Raw genomic sequence first — 17,523 nt, 5'->3', positions numbered from 1 at the left:
TTACGGAGTAGTTACTCATGTAACAGTACGGCGTGCGTTGCGGAGCATCAAAATGGGAACGGATAACACGTTGGCATGTCCACCAGAGCAGTGAATCCTTATGTTCACGTCAAGCGAGGTGACGGAGTAGCTCTTGTTGCCACCCCTTCCTTGTCCGCCAGCCTCCGTTTGCCCATTTGCCCATTTGCCCATTTGCCTCAGTCAATCGATCCCGTCTCGCCCTCGGCCGCTCTTTCTCTCCTTCTCCTTCCCTCTCTGGTCTGCAGCTCGGTGCTGCCTCGCCTCGGTCCTCCGTCCAGTTGCCAGGCCACACAAGTCCAAGTTTTTGTTGCGGCCCAATCAAGCCAGTCAAACCAGTCAAACCAGTCAAATCCGTCCAACAAGTCCAAGCAAGGCCCGTCGATAAATCCTGGGCTGGCATTTTTATTTTCTCATCCCCCATACTCTTGCCACCTCGTTGGTTGTTTTGCGCCTGCTTTGCTCCTGTTCGTCTCGCGGCCATTCAGTTCTGGTCAGGGCTTTTTTTTTTTTCTTGCCAAGTTCTATCTACTTCTTTTGCTATCCCCCCGTACTGGGACCAACAAAAAAAAAAAAAAAAAACTCGCCTCTGCCACGACCACCCTTCTGCACCGACAACCCATCTTCGATCGCCCGTTTCCCCCCAAGCAATAGCTTACTGCAACTCCTCGGGACGGGCCTGAACCGCGGCGCCACTTCTCCTACTGAGCTGTTTTGCTTGGTACTTTTTTCCCCTCTGGAGTTGGGCCCCTTTAGACTCGCGTACTCGGTTAAAGTGCCAGACCCCCCCCCTCTCCGAGTCCAATATCCAAGATAACCTTGTTTCGAAGTTCGGGACCGCCCTCCTCCATCAGGTTTGGCCGTCCCGCTCTGATAGCCTAGAGCCCGTTTTGGGGCCGACTAGAAGATGAAGTTCTTTGGCGGGAGCAAAAAGCAGTCGGCCACCTCGACCTCGTCGTCAAGGAAGCATACGCCTAGTTCTAGTGTTGACGACCGCGACTTTTTGCAGCCCCAAGCGCACCCACACTCGGAACCTGCGTCGCCCACCAAGAGCTCGTCCAACCACAAATCTCCGTCCAAGAAAAGTTCGCGGCCTGTGTCGTACCGTGAGCCCAGGGACGCTTCTACCGAAAAGCCGTCGTCGGCCTCCTCCACTCCTCGCCAGGCGAGGCTTTCTCGACACTCCACCGAGCCTTTGTCTACCTCGTCCTCGCGGCGCAGCAAATTTGGCCCTGACACGCATCCTCTGAATTTGCCGCCTGAAGAGCGCCGTCGCTTGTCTAAATTGTCCAGTTCCAACATGAGCGATCACATGGACATCGACCGGGAGCCGGTCAATGGCGCCTCGTCGCCTGCCTCGCAGCCGCAGAGCAACCCGTCTGCCCAGACGAATTTCTCCGTTCCTGTTCCGAATGGAAACCATCACAATGACGCTCCGGCACCGCCGCCACACAGATCCAACCCTTCCAGTCCCGTACCGACGGCTCTGGACGACGCTGAAGCCTACAAGGCCGCGGGTAACAGATTTTTCAAGGACATGAATTACACAAAGGCTATTGAACAATACTCCAAAGGTAGGACCATGCGTGGATCTGGCTTCTTCATCTTCCTCTTGGCAAAAAAGTTCCTTCTCGGCTAACTGGTAATACCACTTCCAAGCCGTCGATCTGTTTCCCGACTCACCTACTTACTTGAGCAATCGCGCCGCCGCTCGCATGTCCAACGGCCAATACGTGGCCGCACTAGAAGACTGTAGTCGCGCTGCCGATCTAGACCCTCAAAATTCCAAGGTTTTGTTGCGGCTCGCTCGTATCTACACTGGTCTGGGCCGCCCCGAGGAAGCCATGACGACCTTTAATCGCATTACGCCCGCGCCATCCTCCAAAGACATGGCTCCCACTAGGGAGATGATGTATCACATTGACACCGCCAAGCACATCCTGAAGCAAGGTACTGGGGTTACAATGGCTCTCCATTCCATTGACCAAGCGGAACGAGGTTTGGGACCTGGTGTCTCGAAGCCTCGCAAGTGGCAGCTCCTTCGCGGCGATGCACATCTGCTTGTCGGCCGTGAGAATAATTTGGGCGAGGCACAAGGTATTGCCATGTCTCTGTTACGGAACAATGCTCAAGACCCCGAAGCACTGTTACTCCGCGGCCGAGTATTGTATGGCCAAGGCGACAACGCCAAGGCCATCCAGTCATTTCGTATGGCCCTCACCTGCGATCCAGACTACCGTGACGCCGTCAAGTGTCTCAAGACTGTGCAGAGGCTAGATCGCATGAAGGAGGAAGGTAATGTCGAATACAAGGCCGGTAGATTCCAAGCCGCCATCGGAAAGTATAGCGAGGCTCTCGAGGTTGATCCCAACAACCACAGCATCAATGCCAAGCTCCTACAGAACCGCGCTCTATGCAAGATCAGGATCAAGAAATACGACGAGGCAATTGCTGATGCCGAAAGGGCAGTCAGCCTTGATCCGAGCTATCTCAAAGCCAAAAAGACCAAGGCCAACGCGCTAGGCCAAGCTGGAAAATGGGAGGAGTCTGTTCGGGAGTGGAAGTCGATTCAGGAGGCTGATCCAGCAGACCGCACGATTCCAAGAGAAGTCCGCCGAGCAGAACTCGAGCTGAAGAAGAGCCTGCGGAAGGATTACTACAAGATTCTGGGTGTAGAAAAGGACTGCGGGTCTGATGATGTCAAAAAGGCCTACCGTAAGATGGCTATCAAGCTTCACCCTGACAAGAACCTGGACGATCCAGATGCCGAAGCCAAGTTCAAGGACCTGTCAGAAGCCTATGAGACCTTGAGCGATCCTCAGTAAGCTCAACTCCAGGTTCCATCATCTATCTCATCGACCCAAATACTGACCCCTCGAACAGGAAGAAGGCTGCATACGACAATGGCGACGATCTCATGGACCCGGCAGACATGTTTGGCGGCGGAGGCATGGGCGGCATGGGTGGAATCGATCCCGAGATTCTGTTCAGCATGATGGGTAACCAGGGTGGCTTTGGCGGAGGGGGCTTCCGATCCGCTGGCGCAGGATTCCCAGGCGGCGCTCATTTCAATTTCACCAATGCCAGCGGTGGTCGGTCCCGAGGCGGCCAATTCCCCTTCCAGTGACCACCAGCCGAAGACGAGCAAGAGAGCGAGGCGGATGAGCAGGAGGAGAAGGATACAGCTCAGTGGGAGACGGACTACAGCGATTCTCAGGTCACGCCTATTTCCGAGGATCATGCTATAGCTATGGAGCAGGTCAAGCGTCACTATCAGCAACGCCGCGACGCCCACAACAATCTAGTCGATACATTACGTCAATACAGCATGGTGGTGCTTGCAGCTGCGGTTTTCTTGCCGCTACACCTTGCCGTTGCCACTGTTTTCTGCATTGCACTTGTGTATATATTGATGAGATAGTTCGGCCTGAGTAGCCGCAGGACGACGAATCCAACTGGATAGGCCGTGTTTCGTCTGTTTTTTTCGTCGTTTTTTTTTCCTTTTGGACGGGGGTGGAAATGGAGAGCAAACAAGCAAAGACGCACGTCGCATGTTAACATCTACAAGGCGTTTATAAACCATTTCGAAAGTGCTTTTGTTAATTTCTATTCACTCATGTTTTGTTTTACATTTGTGTTCTTCTTTTCTGGAAACAAGTCACGACTAGACAACAACCAGTCTCGGCTGATTAGGAGGAAGCACATGACGCACGGTCGGGGGGAACAGTTTCACAAGGAGACGAATTGTTTCTATTGGCGGATAGAAGTGCACGTAGACAATGACGTGTGTATATAGACGAGTTTGATGTCGTTTCTAACGTGCGGTGGAACGCCTCGTCTCACGACGCAAAAGGGGGGGTATCAAAAATGTCGACCTCCATCTCATTCCTCTCTACTCTGGTGCACCGTGACGACGCCAACCAGCCTTCTGGGGAGGCAAAGTCCGTCTCTTGCCCCCGCCCAGCAGGCCGCGGCAGGACCTAGATCGCTTTCGCGCCGTGGTTGTTGCCGGCGGCGTCAGGGGCACCATTCAGCCCGACGTCGGGCAGCGCCGCGCCGCCCGTCTCGCGCAAGACCCGCTCCACGTCGGGCCTCAGCTCGGGCAGCGCGGCGGCCGTCTCGCGCGCCAGCGCGTCCCTGAACTGCCCGAAGGCGTGCATCTTGCCGCGCATGAGCTGGTTCCCGCGGCGGACGAGCTCCACGAACTCGCGGGTGTAAATGTCCGGGTTGCGCCCGTTCTCGACGTACTCGAGCAGTTCGGGGGGCACGGACGGCAGCGACGCGTTGCCCGACGCGGTCGTTGCGTGGAGGGCTTGCAGGCTCGCCGAGAGGGTTTTGCTGCCCGCGCGTTAGCGTTTGGTTTTTTTTCCAGGCGAGTCGGTGTCGGTGCCGGTGCGGGGGATGGGGTCTTGTTCTTGAGAGCCCGGCGGGAGGAGTGTCTGTTACATTTCGTTGGAGAGGACGTCGCGGCTGGGGCGGCCGGTGGTGTCGTAGGTTGAGACCTGGACCATGATTTGGTACAGGTCTTGGATGATATCTTTGAGCTGCTCTGCGGAGGAGGGGGGTGGTTAGTCGGCTTGTCGCGGGACGTGGGGGGAGGTCTGCGTACGCTCGAGGACGTCGTGGTCTAGGCGGTCGACTGGTGCCATGGTTTGTGGTGGACGGGATGCGAGATGCGATGAGGGCGCGGGTCTGTGGAAACGGAAAGGTTTGACGTCTTTGGGAGGTCTTTTGGAGGTTCGAGGGGCAGGGCGGGGCGGGGCGGGGCGGAACCCGGCGGACGGCGCGTTTGTCGCACGGCAACGGCATGCCCAACGCGCCCTAGCATACCCACCTAGGGCTAATGGACACGCACGCGCACGGGATTAAGTTAATGCGCACCTAGAGCGTAGAGCTAGGCGGCGCACTTATTTAAAGAGCGCATATAATTCTCTCTTTTGTAGATTAATTTAAGGCTTTTAACTATTATCTAAGTAATATCTAGCTTAGTGCTACTGCTATTATATAATAGTTATAAGCCTAGAAGGTATTAATTAACTTCTGTAACTTCTATTAGTATATTAAGCATTCTTTATATATATTATATACTTATTATTTTTATTCTAAGCTAACTATAAGCTAATCTACTAAGCTAACTATACTAGTAGGCGCTATTTTAGCGCTAGTAAAGCTTCTTTATTTCTCTATAAATTAAAAGAATTAGTATAATATAATATATAGTTATTATAAAATATAGAAGATTTAGAACTATATAGACTTTAATTAATTAGAGTAGAAGTTTAATAGTTTCTCTAAGCTTAAGTGCTTAATAATAGTAAAAGCTAAGGTTCTTTATAAAGTATATTATTACTTTAATTTAACTTATATAGTTACTAAGGTATATAACTAAGTATAAAAGAACTATAAGTATTAATATACTAACTAGCTATATAAAGAGAAGAATATAACTTATATATATACTTAGTTTGTGCTGTTTTAATTAAACTAAGTGTATATTAAGTAACTATAGTTAAGCTAGAGAGAATAAATTCTAAATTTACTTTTAAGCAGCTAGTTAAAGCGCTAAAGGTGCAGCTTACTCTAAATAATTTAAGTATTTATATAGAAGCTTATAAAGCCTATAAAGTAGTTTTTAAAGATACTTAATATATAAATTAAAATCCTAAGAATTAGTATTTTTAATAAAGTAAAGCCTTTACTTATACTACTATAGAAAAGATTGCTAAGATCTAGAGTATTATTACTATTTATAATTTCCTTAAGGCAGCTAGATCTTACTATAATTCTAGCTAGGCTAAAACTTTAATTAATATAATAAGAAACAATAAAAGTATTAAAATACTAAAGACTTATATACTTAGGGATTTTAGCAATATATTTAATAGCTACCTTACTTAGAATAAGTATAGTAAGTTAAAAGCTAAAAGTATTTATACTACCTTAAGTAAATACTTAAATTATAAAGATAATAAGAATAATACTAATAATAATACTTAAGGTAATAGTAGTAATAATTAAAATAATACTTAAAATAATATAAAGAAGAAAAGGTGCTTTTATATACCTAAGGATTTATTAGAATAATATAAAGAAGAAGAGGGGCTTTTATATACCTAAGAATTTATCTCTTCTTTATCTCTAGAGCGCTTAGAAATATAGAAGACTATACTATATACTTATAGAAGACTAAAGTCTTAAACTTTATATATACTTAACTAAGAAAGAGATTATATAAATAAAGAACTACTATAATAGTAATAAATAGAAGAACTTATACTTAAAGCTATTAGTAGAAGGCATAAAACTAAGCTTATAGAATAACTAGAGCTTTAATAAGAAACTATACTTTTTTAATAAGAGATTTAATAGCACTATTATAGATCTCTAAATTACTTAATTTTATAAGTAATACTTTAGAATTTATATAGTTAAATAAGCTAAATATCTACTCTTCTTAAGCATACTATTAGACAACTATAGTGCTATATATCTTATTAATAATATTAATCTGCTTAAGCTAGGCTTATTTAGAGAGATAATAAGAGAATATATAAAGGCAGAAGTAATAAGCTATTTAATTATTAGAAGAGGTATATATATACTTAGAAAGATTCTATATAGTAATAATAGCGCTAAAATAGTAGACCTTACTCTTAGTAATATAGCTCTTATTAAGAACTTCTATATTAATATTATCTTAGTAGATCTTTTATATAAAAAGAGAGCTTAGCTTTATAGTTATAATTATATATTATACTATAAACTATTAGAAAGAAGTATAGTGCTAGCTTAGCTAGTTAGAAAGTTCAGCTTAATTTTTCTTAAATATAAGCTTCTTAATAACTATATAAAGAACTCTTAAGAAAATACTATAATCTTAAGCTCTCTTACTATTATTACTATAAGTAGTTATACTTAAAATATATATATATAAAGCTCTTAGTGCTAGAGGCCTAGTAAGAACTCTCTAAAGCTAAGAGAAAATACCTCTAAATTATAGTATTTATAAGCTAGCTATCTTAGTAAAGCTGCACTTAAGAAGCTCTACTTAAATGCTAGAAATATATATATAAAGGGAATTAAGTATAAAGACTATAATGTTTATACTTAAGTATACTTAAGTGCTTATATACTAAGTTATATCTAGGCGCTCTAGAGAGTATATATTACTATATTTATTTTAGTATATATATTAAGACCTCTAAGATTACTTACTTAGTTATAATAGTATAAATTAGCTCCTAGTATTTAAGGATAAATACTTTAAAATAATATAAGTATATTTACTCTTTAATAAAGCATAGAAAATAGTATTTAATATGCTTTTTTACTATAAGCACTAAGTTATATAGTAATTTAGGCTATTAATATATAAGTTTATATAGAATAATAAGAGTACTATAATTTAGCAAGCAGGCAAATCTATATTTTAACGCTAAGTATATATATAAGGAATTAAGCTTAAAAACTCTCCCCCTTATATATATAAATTTAATAGTAGTATTAAAAGAGTAGGCTAATTAATTATACTATACTTAATTAAGATACTTATAAGCATAGGCCTATCTATAAACTTATAGTTAGAGAGTATATAAGCTATAGTATATCTTTATAATATAAGCTCTTGCTAAACTACTAGTTAGAAATTACTATAGTAAACTCTAAACACTTAGTTCTATAATAATACTTAATTGCTAATAAGAGAGTATATAGTAGACTTAAGACTTAATTAAAATAGAGTCTATATATATAGCTGCTATATACATCTACTTAAAAGAGATTACAAAGCAGGCTATAATAAATAGTACTATAAAATAAGCTCTAGAGGCTATATTAAGTATCTAGTTAGATATTCTGCCTTTAATATATACTAAATATAGATTCCTTGTACTTTAATAAAGTTATAATAATAAAAAATATAATATTTAATAAGTCTATCTTTTATAATATATATATAGAAAGTATAGTTAAGCTTTTTATAATAAAATTAGAAGCTTAATTTATAGCTCTTTAAATTAATAATAAACTAGATAAAGAAGTAAACTACTTACTTTTCTTTATAGAAGATAATACTATAGTAAAACTTAATATATATTCTACCTTAAGAGTAGAAGCTTAAATAATCTCTAAAGATAAAGAACTAAGTATAGTAGAGCTAGAAATATATATAGAACTTTCTACTCTATATTAAATACTTAATTATATATTTAATATAAATAATAATACTAGTAGTAAGCCTAAGCAGCTAACTAGTATGCTATAAGCTTAACTAAGTATTAAGTTATAACCTCTTTAAATATAAATACTAGCTTAAACTAAAGATAAGACTTAAGTAATCTTACTAACTAACGCGCAATAAAAGTAGAGTATATTAGCGCTAGAGGCTTACTAAGCGCTAAATAAGTTAGCTACTTACTTAGATATATAGCAGAGAGCTTAAGTCTTAATAGAGGCATTTGCTGTTAATAACTATAGAATAAAGAGCTTATAAAGTATAGAAGCTCTATACTATAGTATAAAGTAAGCTAGAAAGAAGCGCTAAGATTAAAGTGCTTTATATAGAAGACGTTTTAATATATATTTAATATAGTATTTATAGCAACTACTAGAGAATATTCTGCTTAATTAGTAGAATATAGATAGAAAAGCTATATAGAGCTTTATAATAGTATATATAGTAATTAATGTAATATATAATAAGGAAAATAGAGCTTAGCTTTAGTAATAGCTTAATTTAGAGAAGGTTTACTTAACTAACCTAGTTAAAGCGCTTAGGTTTTAAAAGAAGATGTAAAACTACTTATTAAAAGCTTAATAAAAGGAAGTGTCCTAGAAGAAGATATAAAACTACTTATTAAAAGCTTAATAAGAAAAAGCAATATCTATAGAGGTTACTATACTATATAATAAAGGCACCTAGAAGGAAATTAAGTATATAAATATTTAGTCTAGGCTGCTGCCTCTTAAGTAGGTTTATACCTATAAGTTTAATAAGAGAGGTTATCTTAATAAATATAAAGTATATATTTATATATATAGTAATTTATAGAACTACTTTATAATTAAATAAATCTATATAGTAATACTTATAGTATATATATTTTAAATTATAATAATACTAGCTGCTAGGTATAATATAAAATTACTATAATTTAATGTTAAGAATGCCTTTCTATATATAAAGTATAGTAAGTATATAATACTAGTAATATATAAGCTCTCTAATAGTTACAAAATACTAGGGAAGTATATTTAATTACTTAAAGCTTTATATAAACTATAAGACTTACTAAGCTTATAGTTTAAAGAGCTAAGTATAACTCTTAAGAGAGCTAGGCTTAATCTAAGTAAAGAAGAGCTATATATCTTCTTTAATAAAGCTTAAAATATCTATTTAATATTCTTTATAAATAATATTATACTTGCTTTTTATAAGGAAAGAGAAGTAAGATAAGTAGTAAATTATATAGTTTAGTGCTTAAAGTAAGTATATAATCTAGAAGAGAAAAGCAAACTAAGCTTCTTTCTAGGCATTTAAATTATTAAAGACAAACTATACTAGAAAATTTTCCTTTATTATAAGGCTTATATAGAAAAGATTAGTTAAAAGTTTAGTTAAGTATAGAAAGCTACTTTTCCTACTATACTAATCTCTATAATAAAGCTTATATAGTATATTAGTAAGGCAACTAAGCAAGAAATTAAAGCCTACTAGAAAAAGGTTAGCTCTTTATTATATATAGTAATTATAATTAGACTAGATATTGCTTATACTGCTTCTAAGCTTTTATAATTTCTAATAAACCTAGGCTCTAAGTATTAAAAAGCAGTAAATTAAGCTATTTAATACTTAGCCTTAATAAGTAAAGTTGCTCTTTATTATAGTAGTATAGAGGAAATTAAAGCGTTAGAAGTTATAAGTAATGCTTTATATATAGATAATTTAAGTATATAAAGGTTATTATAAAAATATATTATTATATTATTTAGAGGTCTAGTTATCTAGAAAGCTATATACTAAAATATAGTAACTACATTTATAATAAAGGCTAAACTGCTTGCTTTATAATAAGTAGTAAAGAAGATTATAGCTTTAAAGCGCCTTTTTTGCGCCTTTTTTGCAATATTTATTTTAACTTAAGAGAGAATTATAATATTTAATACAATAATTAGCAGATAATTTATCTTATGCTTAATTTAAGCAAGCAAATTAATATACATCTACACTATATTAATATCTATAATATATAGTTAAAATAGAAATATAAAAAAGAAAGCTTTAAAGTTATATATTTACCTACAGCTAAGATGCCTACTAATAGATTTATAAAGGTATTAAATAAGTAGTATTTTAAACACTTTAGAGGCCTACTTAATTTAGTTAATTTAAGCAGCTAAGGCTAACTCTTATAATATTATAATTATATAAATAAAAGTATAGCTAAGAGGGGGCATTAAATTAATTGCCTCTTAAATATATAAGCGCCTACTTCTTCTAAGTAAAGCGCGCTTAGAAGGCAAATAAAATTATATAAAGTAATACTAAAATACTAAACACTAAAATGCCTATAGGCAAAAGCAAGCTGCTACTTATATTAAAATATATATATAATAGAATAATAAAAGTAAAGCTTACTTCTTAATAACTAAGTCTATAACTTAGTTAAGTAAAGCTTTTATATAAGCTTTCTTTCCTCTAGCTGCTAATAAGCCTCTAGTAGTATTATTAGCCTTAATGTTAAGTATAGACTCTTTATATATAGAGTTAGACTCTATAAGAAAGTTAAGCTGTAATTAAAGTGCTTAATAGTACTTATTATATATCTATAGCTTAAAGTATTAAAATTAAGTATAGAATTAGAGGTAATAAAGCATTAAAAGCTTACCTTACTATTTATACTTAGTGCTAATAGTATCTACTTAGCAATAAAGACTAATATAGCATAACTATATATATAATTAGTAATTAGCTAATTAAAGGAGTAAAATTTAAGCTTACTAAGGCTAGTAAGTATAATTACCTGCTTTATATAAGCAGCATTATTTAGAGCAACTAGTAGTTACCTTAAAGTAGCAACCTTTATTGCCTTTGCCTATAATAGCTGCATAAATACAGCCCTTATAGAGCACATTATATAGTATATCTAGCTCTAGAGATTTAGTCTAATAGTTAGCGTATAGAACTTATAAAGTAGCGCTTCTAAGCATAACTTACTCTCTATACTCTTATAGGCCTAGCAGGCTATAAGGAACAATAACGCATAGAGAGAGGAGGCGTTGCTAGCGCCTCCTTAGTATTAGGAGTAGAAGCAGCACTGCTAGGCTGCTCCTTAAATATAGTAAATATAGATATGTCTTAATCTGCTAGAAATAGCTGCTAGCAGTTAGCGTAAATAGACCTGCCTAACCTAGTAGGCATAATAATAATAATAATAATAGTAATAATTAAAATGTAAGCTTGTAATTATATAAAGGCAGTTGCAGAAGAAAGGAAAAAGAGAGCTTATAATACTCTTAGAAAGTATATATAAATATAAAGAGCAGCTAGCTAATAAGCAGATAGCGCTTACTTTTAATTTACCTAAAAAATTAGTATAGCTATACTATATAACAACAGAAAAGAGGCAAATTAAAGGCATTAGTAGGTATATAAGAGCTTTAATTAAATGCTCTATTAAGCGCACGCTTATAGAGTCTAAGGCTTGTAATAGCTTTAAATGCAGCTTTAATTAGGGGGTATATTACACAGCAACAGCATGCTTAACGCGCTCTAGTATACCTACCTAGAGCTAATAGATACGCACGCGCATAGAATTAAGTTAATACGCACCTAGAGCGTAGAGCTAGGCGCACTTATTTAAAGAGCGTATATAATTCTCTCTTTTGTAGACTCTTTTGTAGAATTAATTTAAGGCTTTTAACTATTATCTAAGTGATATCTAGCTTGGTGCTACTGCTATCGTGTGACAGCGGGGCAGGCGGGGGGCAGGCGGGGCGCGCCGGAGCCCTTCCTTCTCCAGGAGACGAGAGCCGGCGATGTAGGCTCTAGTTGAGGCGGTCACGTGATGGTGAGGGCTGGGACTCGGGCGTCGCGCGGGGTCTGGACTTAAGCACAAGACACGACGCATCTGGCATCGTTTCTTCTCTTTGCACTTGAAAGCCTCAATGCGCGGCGGCTCATGCGGCCTCGGGATACAAAAGCAAGGGGCGGGCACGTTGCAAATTCACTGGCCGTGAGTCGTGATGGACGACATGGCCAGCGAGTTGTTGGCTAGCATCTCGTGGGTTTCATACTATATCATGCTCGAGAGCTTGACTCTTGTGGATAAAAGAATGCTACGCGACAGTGAGTCTTCTCTGGCCATCCCATCGCCTGGTCTGGTCTGGCCAGGAGCAGGAAGCCCAACTCACGCGTATCCAGGGGCCCGGGGGCAACGGCGTTGACGCCGATTCCGCGACGCTGCAGCTCCTTTGCGACGCCGCGGGTGAAGTGCTCGACGGGAGCCTTGGATCCGGCGTATGAGGTATAAAGGCCGGTAAAGGCTGCGAGGAGAGCAGTGACAATGGTGATCAGCTTGCCGCCGTCTTGGATGTTTCCTCGCCGACCTTGAGAATGAAGAACCCAGACTTGGAGTTGCGCTACGTTTGCCATGCTGAGTTTCGCCTGGGAGTTTTCCTTGCAAAAAGGGGGTTGGAGGATGTCTCCCCCTCGACCCAAAAAGGTCACCAGTTTCCATTTCCAATCGAGGCAGTGAAGGCCTTCAACACGTCTGCTATCCCGAGGGCTTCAAAGTGCCTGACTGGAGCGTTTCAAGCGACGAGGCCTTCAACAAGTTAGTGGGTGTTCATTCGGTAATCTTCTCCGTCAGCGGGCCAGTGTTACTCCCCTCTCCGACCCAGAGAAGAGCGAGCCATAAATAACTCAAACGCCATGAGGCTGTCGTCTCCGTTCATGCCGTCAACCACAAAGGACTCATTTCATTTCAGCGAGAGGCTGCCAATGCCTTGCTTCGATTGGCCGCACGAGACGGGATGTGCTGCCGTGGACATGATGCTCAACAAACGTCTACAGCAGTTTCCCAATGTCAAGATCATATTGTCTCACGGCCAAGGCGGCGCGGGCCACTGTGATAGCGCTACCCGAGTACGGGGCTATCCTGAGCGCCGAGGACATGATGAGGCAAGCAAAAAGCCTCTACTTTGACCCCGCGACCATGTCATTTTGAGCTTTAATCCAGCATCTTCCTGAACCCGAACCCCGATCGCCTCGCCGTGGTTCCGCCTCCCGAATCGGGCCCGAGGCGGCGCAGGCCATGCACGGGTCATGGGCCATGTGCCATGGCATAGCACGGTGTTGTGGCGGAGTGTGCCTAGTACGACGTGAACAAAAGAAAGCAACTCGCTTGGTGTTGCACACGTAGCAGTGTGGTGGAACGAAGAAAAGAGAAGAGAAATTGCTCATGACTTCATGACTGACTTGGTCGGGTTTCCGGCAGGTCTTGTCTTGTCACTTGTCACTCTTGTGTCCTTGGCTCCTTCCCTCTTTCCTACACCGTGACTTCTGTGCGTCCCCCGTCCGTCAGGCGTTCGACTTTAACAGCCCGCATCCCATTTGACTTCATCTCAATTGTTCCAGTGGCGCCGACGACAAAGTGATCAATCTGCAATCCAGGGATTCTGCAATCGCTCTAAACAATTGTTGCCTCAGACTACTTTCATCAAGCTATCGGCTAATACACCGAGTACGCCGCGGATGCACGCTTTCCCTAGGCACATACTGAGCCTCGGGGTCAGCGATATCCAACCATTTCCTAATCGGTTTTCCGCATGCTCTCTGCCGTGGTGCCGGGCCAATACGTCTCTCATCACTGCCAAGAGCAAAGGCTGCACGTGCCATGGAATTTGAATTTGTCATTGGCAGCCAGCCGCAGGAGCTCAAGGTCGACACCAGTCGTAAACTTCGATCATATCTGTCCAAGCGGGCATGGAGGGAACACCGCGCCAGGTACGAGCAGTCACGGAGCACGTCTGAGTCCTCGCCACTTAACACGTCCTCTTCGGTGTCGCAAAGCGAAGCCCAGCATTCAAGCCGCGGGGGCACCGTAGACGGCGATGCCAACCTTGCCACGCAAGCAGCTGCCACCAAGGCGAACCGCCGGAGGAGACACAAACTTCAGACGGTCACGTTTGAATGCATTGCCACTGGCCCGATTGCGCCGCCACCACCCGCCTTGACATGGGCGACCATCCAGGATATTACTGGCGTCAGGGAGCTTGATGATTGTCCCGAGGACAGACTGCTCCAGCTGTTCGCCCAGAGCCTCGCGAGGTCCCCTCCTATGGATACGCACTTCGGGGGCGGTCGCGTAGATCCCTTCAGATCATACCCAGGGCCATGGCAGCCTTATATCCCTGCATTGGCAGACCATTGTAAGTACATTCTGCGCCAGGCTGGCACAGAAAGCCGCGTGGTCAGGACACATGCTCCCTCCCCTCTCATGGCCCGGCTGGCTTTAAACGGCATCGCTCACCGTCGACACAGATATCGTACAAATGGCCAGAGACATTCCTGAACTGGACCAGCCGGGCAACAGGGGCCTTCTGAGGTCCAGATGGTTCCCTCTAGTTCTGTCTGACAACGCTCCGTTCCAGGTGGTCATGCTACTTGCCGCAGCCAACTACGCCTCGGTCAACAACATCAGCACTCTAGGGTGCCATATTCTCCGGATGAAACAAGACGCCATCACGGTCATCCACAACACCTTCAAGGACGAAAGGAAGCTGGCCAGCGACTGCCTCATCGGAGCCGTCGCCAAGATGGCCAGCTTCGAGGCCATGCACGGCGACGTGCTGTCTTACCAAACGCACATGGCAGGCCTGGTGCGCATGCTGGAACTGAGAGGCGGGCTAGACGCGCTGGGACTGGGCGGCCTGCTCCGCCGAATTATCGTATGGATAGATCTCAACTCTGCGTTCCTGCTCAACGTCCCGCGCTACTTTCCCGGGACGACCTTCACTGGCGTCGAAGAAAAGGAGGTGACGGAGGTTGTCGAGCCCAACCCCGAACGATTCATCGCCGTCTAGAAGGTCGTCTTGGTACCCCGTCATGACGACGGTGAAATGGACGTGATTGCTTCCCCCACCAGTCACTTGAGTGCCCATCGCATGCTCACTTCGTCGACGAAGCGGGATGGGGGACCAGTCAGCACAGTAACTTCCAGCTTCATTACTTCAGTGATGCACACACAAACACCAACCACCCCAAGAGGCCGACAATGTGCACGGCCGGAAGATCAAATTCGATTAGACCAGATTGTATTAGTAAAAATATAATTTTGTATAATACCCACCACGTTCCTCGTCATCAACTCAGCCAAGGAATGCAGTAAGCAGCAGGGCACTTGTAACACTTGTACCGCCGTGCACACAGATGCGCTACTATCCATAAAAACCGGCGTCAGAGAATCATAAGTTCATCCAAGCATGTACTGTCCTCACAACACCATGTCACTTGCATCCCATACTCCTCGTTTATCCCGTGATTATGCTCGGTATACGTCGGCTCGGGGGACTCCGACAATAAGCCCCGCGGGCTGTTTTTGTACTTTCTATGCGCCACGTTGGGAAATGTGCAGCAAAATCCCCATGCATGTAAAGAAAAGGTGAAAAGGGGGGAGGAAGGAAGGAAGGAAAGAAGAGGGAGGGGAGGGTCAAGCCAGGGGCACCCGAAAGAAGGAGGGAAGAAGTGAAGGAATTTTTTTTTTCGTTTTTTTTTCTCTTTTCCCCCGTTTTTAACTCGAAAAGAACAGGTGAATTAGGAGCAGCACCCGTGACGTTTTCGTCTTTCAACTAAAACAGGGCCAGGGCACCGACCACGGCTGCGACAACATACCCAGCTCCAGGGGTCTTGGCTGGGGCGGCAGCCGTGACGACGGGGGCAGAAGTCTGGGTGCCGACAGGGGCAGAAGTCTGGGTGACGACGGCGGTGGACGAAGGGACCGTCTGCTGGACGGTGTTTGTGCTCTGGTGGACCGAGGTGACGACGCCGCCGGGTATGGTGACGGTGTGGGTGGCGACGCCGCCGCCGACGTCCTGGGTGACGGTGATGACCTGGAAGGACGACAGGGTTTGTCCGGGGGCGGTGACGGTCTGGTAGAGGACAGTTGAGTGGGGGACCTCGACGACCTCGGTGCGGGTCTTGACGACGGTCTTCTTTTCGCCGCCGACGGTGACGACCTCGGTGGAGGGCACGAGGTTGGTGACGGTCTGGTAGGCCACGCTGGTGAGCGTGGCGGTGGTGCCCTGGCCCTGGATGGTCTTGATGACGGTCGTGGGGATCTGGGTCTCGATGAGGCTGGTGGTTGTGGTGGTGATGGTCTCCTTTTGGCCGTTGATGGTGGTGACAAAGGTGACGGGGTGGACGTTGGTAATTGTGGACTTGACCACGTCGGTGGCGGTGATTGTCTGGCCGGGCTGGGTGACGGTTTGCTCGACTGTGGTGGGGATGACGGTCTCGATGAGGCTCGTGGTTGTGAAGGTGACGGTTTGCTCCTTGCCGCCGATGGTGGTGACCTGGGTGACGGGGCAGAGGGAGGTGATTGTGGCGGTGATGCCGTGGACCTCAGTCTTGGTGTGGTCGGGCTGCGTCACCGTCTGGTGCTCAATGACGGGGACGAGCGTGGGGAGGAGGCTGGTGGTCGTGAAGGTGACGGTTTGCTCCTTGCCGCCGATGGTGGTGACCTGGGTGACGGGGCAGAGCGAGGTGTAGGTCGAGACGAGGATGTCGGTGGCCGTCTTGGTGACGTCGGGCAGGGTGACGGTATTATAAATGACGGTAGGCACCTGGGTCACAACGTTGCTGGTGACGGTCTTGGTGGTCACGTAGGTCGTTCCCGGGGCCGTGACGGTCTGCGTGACGGGACAGACGGTCGTGTAAGTGACGTCGACCTGGGTGGTGGTGCCTTTGGTGACGGTTGGTCCGGGGATGGTGACGGTGGCTCCTGCGCAGCCTCTGCATGCCGTGACAGTCATGGTCGACAGGGTAGATTTGGTCACCAAGACGGTCCTATATGCCCGTTAGTATCCATGGCCACGACGGCGAGTTGGGGGGGGGTGAGGGAGAGGGAGTTCGTATTGGCATCGTGACGTGATGTAGTGTCACGTGCTGGTGGTGATGCAGGCATGGAAAAGACAGCCGCAGCAGCAACAGCAGCAGCAGCAGCAACAACGACAAAGAGGCTTCCCACTTACGAGCCACCACGAGTCACCGTCGACGTATAAGGACAAACGGTAACCGTCGTATAAGTCACCAGGGTAGTCGTCCTGGTCGGCTGGCCCCATCTCGGCTCAAGCTCAACGTTACCGCCGGCTGCCCACGCCACGGCAGCACATGCCAATCCAACGATGAAAGACTTCATATCGAACCCAGCTTTACGGCAATGCCAACGTTAACGACAGTGAGGATGGTTCAATGGTTGACTCGCCAACCACTGGAGATTGGACGAG

The 17,523-nt window shown here is 43.7% G+C and overlaps 5 protein-coding genes across 5 annotated transcripts; 2 read left to right on the top strand and 3 right to left on the bottom strand.

The window, feature by feature from the left end:
• Positions 1–925: 925 nt before the first annotated feature.
• Positions 926–3,145, top strand: MAM_02513 (DNAJ domain containing protein; the record flags this gene model as incomplete). The annotated part of the gene is made up of 3 exons (XM_040821312.1): positions 926–1,592; positions 1,678–2,839; positions 2,902–3,145. The coding sequence occupies 3 exons, from the start codon at positions 926–928 to the stop codon at positions 3,143–3,145; spliced, it is 2,073 nt and encodes a 690-aa protein (XP_040680726.1).
• Positions 3,146–3,998: 853 nt separating this feature from the next.
• MAM_02512 (Mediator complex, subunit Med10) lies at positions 3,999–4,667 on the bottom strand (the record flags this gene model as incomplete). The annotated part of the gene is made up of 3 exons (XM_040821311.1): positions 3,999–4,356; positions 4,465–4,567; positions 4,628–4,667. 3 exons carry the CDS (start codon positions 4,665–4,667, stop codon positions 3,999–4,001), a joined length of 501 nt encoding a protein of 166 aa, XP_040680725.1.
• Positions 4,668–12,316: 7,649 nt separating this feature from the next.
• On the bottom strand, positions 12,317–12,670 carry MAM_02511 (NAD(P)-binding domain protein; the record flags this gene model as incomplete). The annotated part of the gene is made up of 2 exons (XM_040821310.1): positions 12,317–12,354; positions 12,430–12,670. 2 exons carry the CDS (start codon positions 12,668–12,670, stop codon positions 12,317–12,319), a joined length of 279 nt encoding a protein of 92 aa, XP_040680724.1.
• A 1,243-nt stretch (positions 12,671–13,913) lies between these two features.
• MAM_02510 (uncharacterized protein) lies at positions 13,914–15,102 on the top strand (the record flags this gene model as incomplete). The annotated part of the gene is made up of 2 exons (XM_040821309.1): positions 13,914–14,448; positions 14,561–15,102. The coding sequence occupies 2 exons, from the start codon at positions 13,914–13,916 to the stop codon at positions 15,100–15,102; spliced, it is 1,077 nt and encodes a 358-aa protein (XP_040680723.1).
• A 765-nt stretch (positions 15,103–15,867) lies between these two features.
• MAM_02509 (uncharacterized protein) lies at positions 15,868–17,435 on the bottom strand (the record flags this gene model as incomplete). Its single annotated transcript, XM_040821308.1, has 2 exons — positions 15,868–17,083; positions 17,269–17,435. 2 exons carry the CDS (start codon positions 17,433–17,435, stop codon positions 15,868–15,870), a joined length of 1,383 nt encoding a protein of 460 aa, XP_040680722.1.
• Positions 17,436–17,523: the final 88 nt, after the last annotated feature.

This window comes from Metarhizium album, assembly GCF_000804445.1.
Source record: "Metarhizium album ARSEF 1941 chromosome Unknown scaffold_4, whole genome shotgun sequence".
In the NCBI taxonomy this organism is placed as follows: Eukaryota; Fungi; Ascomycota; class Sordariomycetes; order Hypocreales; family Clavicipitaceae; genus Metarhizium; species Metarhizium album.
The sequence above is the reverse complement of the archived record's forward strand: the minus strand, read 5'-3'. Positions and strand labels throughout refer to the sequence as shown.